We start from the raw sequence: 7,503 nt of genomic DNA, 5'->3' as shown, positions 1-7,503 counted from the left end.
AAGTTTTTTTCAGTGGTGTTTTTTCTTGTGTAATATGAGTTTTTCCCCTTTCTTTCTAGTAATAAAAATATTGATAAAACTTTTGCCGTCTGTTTAAGAAAAAGTATTTAACGTTTGAAAACAAATTTTCTGTGAATGAATTATGTGAACACTTTAAGTTTTCAAGAAAAAGTTACTTTTATATATGTTTATTAAAAGCATACTGATGCTGATGTACTAACGTTGGGTTTTATTTTTAAGTGACTACAACAATAAGGAAGACAGGCACTCACAACAGAAGTACTAGTTATATTTATAATCATCTTTTGGGCAAGGCATATTACTTCTTGTCCTCGTGACAAAAGAAGCCGTAAAATCCGCCTGCGACTGTTGCAAACGCCATGAGCCAAACTACAACCGCTGCAGCAACGGGCATCACGGCAGCGACCTTGTAGGAGAAAAGTATCGTGAGCGCCGTCGTCAGGAGCCAGACGGCCACCTTGAGGCGATCCCTGAGGGCCGACCCGGGCTCGGCACCCTCGTACCGCCTCAGGCAGTAGAAGAGGGCCAGGAGATCGAGGTACGAGAAGGCGACGAATGCCACGGCCCCGCGGTCGCCCTGGGAGCGGTACACGGCCATGCCGGAGTTGAAGGTGAGGAACCCGAAGCCCGCGACGGTGAGCCATGGGAAGCTACCGCCGCCGGCGGCGGCGTCGCCGGGCAGCCCACCCTGCTGCCGGTCCCGATGATGCTGGTGCGGCAGCAGGGCGTCGGCGGCGTGGTCTTCTACCGCCGGCCGCGCCTGCTGCTGTCCCATCGATCCGACGACACGGCCTCGAGCAGCACCAAATGCATCGACCGCGTGGGCGTGCTATGCTCAGGTTCGCGCGCCCTGCTAATGGTATGGTGCCGCCCTTTTATTTGTGCAACCGAGCGCGTCGCAATCTGCCGCGAAATTTCCAGGAAGGTGCGCCTTCTCGTCCTTTTTCGTTAGAAAAAAGTAGGCGGGCAATCTGGCATCGTGTGGTCACCTCGTCGACATCACCAGGAAAGTGACATTAATGAATAATAAGGCTTGTCCTGAACCTCCACCGCTCCACGCAAGTGGCACGAAACTTCTCATCATCAAACATAGACCACATCACCGTCCTATTCCTGTGACAGTTGCCATCACAACCTTGCCCCGTCAAGCGCGGGAAAGTCAGCTAGATCGTTCTATTGTATGTTTGGCTTGATAGGTATAGATATACTCCCTCCGTCCCTAATTATCCGTGGTCGAAGCTACAGGTTCCCGTCCCGCAATAACTGTCGTCACCTACCGTCCGTAGCTGCACGCAAGGCGCCAACCTTATCCCTTCGTCTCCTCTCGCGGCCTCCAGAACCAACCGCACGCATCCCTCGTCTCCTCTCGCACACACGCAAAAAAAATCCCAGTCATCCCTAACCTCACCCAGATCGGTCCGCCGCCCTCCGCGAACTCCCAGGCGCCGCCCTCCATCGCCTTCCCTCCGCCTAGATCCTGCTGCGCCGCCCTCCATCGACTCCCCTCCGGCCAAATCGTGCTGCGCCGCCCTCCTCTGCGCCACTCCGCCCAGATCCTGGTGCCGCCCTTCGTCAACTCCCCGGCGCTGCCCTCCGACGACTTCTCTCTGACTCCCCTCCGACTCCCCTGTGATGGGAGTGGGGAGCGCTGGGCCACGGGAGCCAGGAGCGCTGGGCGCCATCGCCCGCCTCCTCCAGCGGGTTCCTCCTCCAGCGGCGCAGGTCGCCTGCCTCCTCCGGCGGGCTCCTCCTCCGACGGCGCAGGGCGCCTGCCTACTCCGGCGGTGCACGGCACCCGCCTCCTCCGGTACGCTACTACCCCTGCTGGGGTTTCTGATGTCAAGGTCGAGTTCGCCACTTCTCTGGTATGTGAGCTGTATGTTTTGTATGTGATGCATCTGCAATAATAAGATGTCTTGCTTTATAAACATGTTGTATGTGATGTCTTGCTTTAGCAACATGTTGTATGTGATGCATCTGCAATAATAAGATTGTATTGTTACTAATTTTCTCACAGTATTCAATGTGTTCATAGTAGTTGGGTTCTTCGAAATCATATTTAGCATCTCTGTTGTTAGTAGTTGATCAATAAATTGGCAATGTTTTACTTTACACAGATTTCTTATACCTGAATATGGATGGTAAGACTTGTGATGCGGTTACATAAACCCATCATTTGGTGCATTTTAAGTGTCTGTAATATTTATTTTTTCTTGCAATAAAAACTGACACTCTAGTTATTTCTGTGCAGATTCCTAGTTGGTTTGAGCCACATGGGCCTTGCCTAAAGTTTATTAGGCATCCTGTACGTGGATGACAAGGGCCTAACAAAAAGCTTATTTTCTCTCTTATTTACAGACCTTTATGCTTGTGTTGTAGGCAATTCTTGGATGGCAGGTGGCAAGGGGGCACATGGGATTGGCCGGTTCATTCGTCACTTGCGGATGAAGCATGCCTTTGGGATCCAATTGAGCGGTAGGATGTGGCCCGCCAGGGAGATGCCTGGCCAGGATCATCATCGTGGAACTTGGTGGGACCAGAAGCTGAACTGCATCGCCATCGGAGGACATGATTTTGCTCAAGATACACAGGAAGGGGGTGCAGATCAATTTGTTTTGATACCTGATTCAGATGAAGAAGGAGGTGCTAAGGGTTCATCTTTGCTTGGTGATAATGATGAGTATGTGCCTGAGACGGAGCCACAAGATGTTGTTACGGTGAGCAGAATTACTGGGCCGTGTGCCAACCAAGGTCGTCAACGTTTGGGGTCAGCCATCTTAACGCTGCCTTGCAATTTGGTTGTCAAACTAGTACCTTATTGATTTTGTATATAATTTATGTGTAGTACTATGCTTCATGAGTGGCGTCGGCTAATTTCTGATGTGGAGAATGAGAGTGGCAAGGTGGACGTGGAGAGCGCCAAGGTGGAGATGGACAATGTCAAGTTGGAGAAGGAGAGTGCCAAGGTGGAGATGGACAGTGTAAAGTTGGAGAAGGAGGAGCTAGACCATATGGCCAGCTTCTCTGATATCGAAATTGATGATGAGGCATGCTCGTGCTATGATGGTGTGGACCTGCGAGGTCATTCACAGGTAGAAGATGACGCTTTAATGAAAAGGTAACGAACATGTGAACTAGCTTCACAGGTGCAAGATCGTAGTGTAGGTGTTGATAGTGCTGCTTTTCTTATGTAGCTTTGTAGAAGGGCATATGTATTGATGGTACCAATGGACTATTTAGCTGCTTTTGTTATTTAGCTGCTTTTGTTATGTAATAGTGGAATGAATATGAACAAAAGCAACTTAAACCTTGTTTATATATACAACAGTAGTACTCACTGAACAAGGCAAAAGCATCATAAGCGATGTTTACATGAACATAATTACATAACCACTAATTGGTCAACAACTCAAAAGTCCTTTCAACTAGCTGCCTATCACAACTTAGAGCTCTAGGTAGCATGGCTAGTGCCTCTAGCCTTTCTTTATTCATGTGAGGGATCTTGTACCTATTGCCTCCATTATCTTTCATAACTTCAATCATGCATCCTTGTAGTATGAGGAATACCCTATTCAGAATGACATGGTTGTAGTTTTGGTATTCCTTCTCAACATTCTGGATGAGCTCATCCATGTTTCTAGATCTCGCTCTATCCGTTAATGATAGAAGAGAAGCAAAGAAACTAAGGTCAAGGCAGTTCATATCAGGCGAATTAGCAGGCTGGTTAAGTAGGCGTATATCAAGGCTTGTTGGGGCTACTGCTGCAGCAAATTGTGCATCATCTACTGGTAGATGAGAGGGAGCATTGTCTTGTTGTATCCATATTGTCTCATGCCTTGCTTCTCTAGGCCAACAAGCTTGTATAGCTGGTATAAGTTTTGTGATCATATAAGATCTGATTGTTTGTCTATCAACCTTCATGGTCTTTGTGATAGGTGTGCCCCTCAGTCTGTTGCCGCTTCTCCTTTTTGCTAGTTCCTGTAATTATAAAGAATATTATGCCCAATAGCTTGAAATGGCTTGCAAGTATTAATTAGAGAAAGTTTAGTACCTGTCGTACAAAAGCCCATATGTCTATCTTCCCATCAAAATAGCATCTCCCTTCATCATCAAACCTAGGCTGTGCAACAGCAGAATAAAACATGACTTTGCGAATGGTATTCTTGTTTTGCACTGTCCTATGTGGGTCTTCTTCATCTGGATGCATGTACATAGTCTTAGTCTTCTGTGTCCCATTGAACCACTTCTCATTTGAGTGAATAATATTTTTCATTTCAATGAACCTTGGATTGTTTGGCAGAGTAGTTGGATCAAGCATAGAGAGAACCCATCATAGCGTTGCCAATTTGTTTTCTTCCTTCAAATAAGGCCTCAGTGAGTTGGAGTGTCATCGTAGCAAGCCTTCTTTGAACAACCTATGTAGAGAGCTTTTATTGACATTAAGAGCATTTGCTAGCGACCTTATGGTACCCCTTCTGTTTAAGGGAATATCAACAACCCTTGTGAGGTCTACTTGAATTTTTTTACGAACACATTTCTTAGGTCTCAAAGAGTTGACATCTACTGGCACGCCTTGTGCCAAGCAATTTTTTTCTCTCTGCCATACCCGTTGTATTGTACGCACATGAACGTTGTACTTTGCAGCAATAAGTGCTGTGCTCTTTCTATGTAATGTGCCATTAGTGCTTACCCGAAGCAAATCTTGATATATGTCTTGCCTTTGTCTTTGTGTCAAATTCCTGATCATATTTGATGGTTGTTCTTGCACAGTTTGCTGATCATCTTCGTCATCCGAGTCGGACAACTCCTCTTCATCAAATATGATGTTGACATCATCTGTGTACATGCCGAAGTCATGTATGACATCATCCAAGGTACCTTGTTCTTCTTGCAAGGCGGTGTTGTCATCTCCTACATATGGTGTACTCATTGTCAGTAAATAGATTATGAAATATTTACACATGGAGAATTATTGCTGCAAACTTTACTTGGACATGAGGGGAATAATCACCTGTATGCAGGTTTTCTTGGTCCTCTTCATGTGGGATATTTAAATCAAATGGATGGCCACTGTTGTCACCTGGTACAGAAGCAAATGTATTGTCACTTGGTACTAACATTCTAATTACTGTGTTCTTATTCATCATTCTGATCAGGGGGCACCTGCTGCAAGAAGGGTTGAGGACATGTTTGAACAAGTGAAAAGAAAGCTTCCTGAAGCACCTAAGTTTCTTTTGTGTGTTCTTGATGACAGGAAGAATTGTAATGTTTATGGTTGGTTATACTTCAGTTGACCTATGTATCACATTTTTCTCATTGTGTTAGTGATGCTACTGATCTTCTTTACAGGGCCGTGGAAGAAGAAATACCTTGCTGAATTTAGGATCGTTACACAGTGACAATTGTCACCAGGTACTAGCATTCTAATTAATGTGTTCTTGTTCATCATTCTGATGAGAGAGAGAGTGAGGGAGGGAGGGACAGACCAAAGTGTTTACCTTGATTAATTTATTCTTGTTGATCATTTTGATCAGGGTGGAGACCAAAGTGATCAGCTCCCCCAACTTCAACGGCAACTACTACATCTTGCAAGGGACCGTGATCCTTTTCATGTTCAGCAGGACTTTTGTTGAGATCAGGCACCTTGTCTCCTTCCTCCTTTGGTAGTGTGTTTAAGTCTATTGCCATGGAAGATGGATGAGAGGTGAATGAAGATGGATGAGAGGTGAATGGTTCAAATGAGAAGGCAAAGAAGGTGTTCCAGAGAAATGGCGCTGAGAAATGGCGCTGGGTTCAATTTCAGTTTGCTTTTGATGTGAATAAATGGAGCGCAGGACTTGTTTTGGTTTTGGCACTGAGTGGTATTTGCCACCAAATGTAATTCATGTTTTGCTGTTCTTTTGATTTGTTTAAAGTAAAAACACTGTACTATATGTTTTAATGTGAAAAAGTGGATGTGGTCAGTGGTTTCTTTAATGAAAAAAATTTGATGCTCTGTTGCTTCTTCACGCTACATTGCAGCATTAATTGCATGTCCATCATTTGTACATAGGGGTATCAGAGTCTTTTGGCAGTTGCATTGGTAATCGGTTGTGTTCTCCAATAACAAATAATTAGGGACAGAGGGAGTACATACTTTGCCGACTTCACACGTCGGGTCGCATTAATAAATCCGATACCAACGACCCAAATACTAAGGGCTAATTTGGAAGCTCATGGCTGATTAAGCTCATAGCTGATTAGCTCCGGGAAGGAATAACCCCAACAGGGATTATATGGACTTCACAATCCCCCTCCACTGGCAGGGCAGGGCTGCCCCCTCCCCCGTCGCTGTTTGGAGAGATAGGGCAAGGCAGTTCTGAGTTCATGACGCAAGTAGCCTAGTGGGAAGAAACTTGCACAGTTCGGTTGTCTACACTAATACTAACACATGCTCTCTTTTTTTTTAAAAAAAAGTACCAACCAATAAGAATTGATGGCTACTACACTACACAATATCATATGGTGAAGCACATGGCATTTTCTTTATACCACCATTGTCAAATACTTGCCCAAGGAAACCTATAAATCAGATATTTAGAACACAAGTTAGTTAAGAGAATTAAACTTAGTCAAGAGATTTAGAACACAAGGAAAAGCCTTATTGCGGAAAAACCATCTTTTGATTCTGCAATGATCATACCTAAAGTGTCGTTCCAGCCGACACCACTTTTCCTTGCTTCTTTTATGACCTTATAGTTCCCTTTTAATTCTTTCTCGTTTTTCTTGTACTTGTTGCTCCATCCTGAACTCCACTTTGCACCAATTCTCGTAGCCTTCCAAGATTTGTCCGACCTTTTCAGCATTAGGCAGAGTTGAGGTGTGCTCTGACTTTTTCTCCTCATATAGACATTGCTGAAGCGCGGGAACCATAATTAGAAGAGCTCATCATCCTTTTCCTCCTCCTCTAGCATGAATCTCCTAACTATCCTCCCAAGATACCATTATCTAATATATATACATTTACATATATATATATATATATATATTATGTAAACCGGTATGTTCACAGATTATGTATATAGTTGCTTAAACAGTCGCAGATATGCTTACTTCATAAATCATCAAAATGACAGAAAGAAGATAGCAGACAAAAAATTGGGCTAGTTTAGCTGAACCAAATAGCAGCTAAGGGTCATCATATCATCAGGTGGGAAGTAAATTGAATTCATGCTCTAGGGCTTTTGACAATCTTCCATTCAGTACTATAAAGGCGTAGATTGAGTTCATGCTATGCAGTCTGTTTGAACTTGGGTCATGTTGGAAGTGCGCTAAAATAGAGATTTGAAACTCAATGGTATGTGCTATGAAAGGCTGCAGCTTTTCTACACTTTCTTCCTTTATTTATAGCCGGTGATTACAACTAGATAAGGCCCTAGTGGAGCCTAAAATTTAGCCATGATGACACCTGATGCATGCAGCTGCACAACTACTTTAACTCTG

General features: G+C 44.4%; 2 protein-coding genes across 5 annotated transcripts; one reads left to right on the top strand and one right to left on the bottom strand.

The window, feature by feature from the left end:
* Window positions 1–268: 268 nt before the first annotated feature.
* Window positions 269–796, bottom strand: LOC117849811 (uncharacterized). Its single transcript, XM_034731507.2, has one exon. It carries the CDS (start codon window positions 794–796, stop codon window positions 320–322), a length of 477 nt encoding a protein of 158 aa, XP_034587398.1. The 3' UTR covers window positions 269–319.
* A 235-nt stretch (window positions 797–1,031) lies between these two features.
* On the top strand, window positions 1,032–6,016 carry LOC117849790 (uncharacterized). Of its 4 annotated transcripts, none has more exons than XM_034731490.2 (8): window positions 1,032–1,828; window positions 2,401–2,788; window positions 2,867–3,139; window positions 4,792–4,895; window positions 5,043–5,104; window positions 5,178–5,283; window positions 5,371–5,433; window positions 5,556–6,016. In XM_034731490.2, the coding sequence occupies exons 1-7, from the start codon at window positions 1,654–1,656 to the stop codon at window positions 5,418–5,420; spliced, it is 1,158 nt and encodes a 385-aa protein (XP_034587381.1). In that variant the 5' UTR covers window positions 1,032–1,653; the 3' UTR covers window positions 5,421–5,433; window positions 5,556–6,016. The 4 variants fall into 4 exon arrangements, 2 of the variants coding, with proteins under 2 accessions (XP_034587381.1, XP_034587374.1); XM_034731483.2 differs by having other exon boundaries at window positions 5,178–5,295; XR_004639095.2 differs by lacking the exons at window positions 5,043–5,104; window positions 5,556–6,016.
* The last annotated feature ends 1,487 nt before the right edge of the window (window positions 6,017–7,503 follow it).

The sequence above is a fragment of the Setaria viridis genome, chromosome 1, assembly GCF_005286985.2.
Source record: "Setaria viridis chromosome 1, Setaria_viridis_v4.0, whole genome shotgun sequence".
Taxonomy (NCBI): domain Eukaryota; kingdom Viridiplantae; phylum Streptophyta; class Magnoliopsida; order Poales; family Poaceae; genus Setaria; species Setaria viridis.
This window is presented reverse-complemented; position numbering and strand designations above follow the sequence as displayed.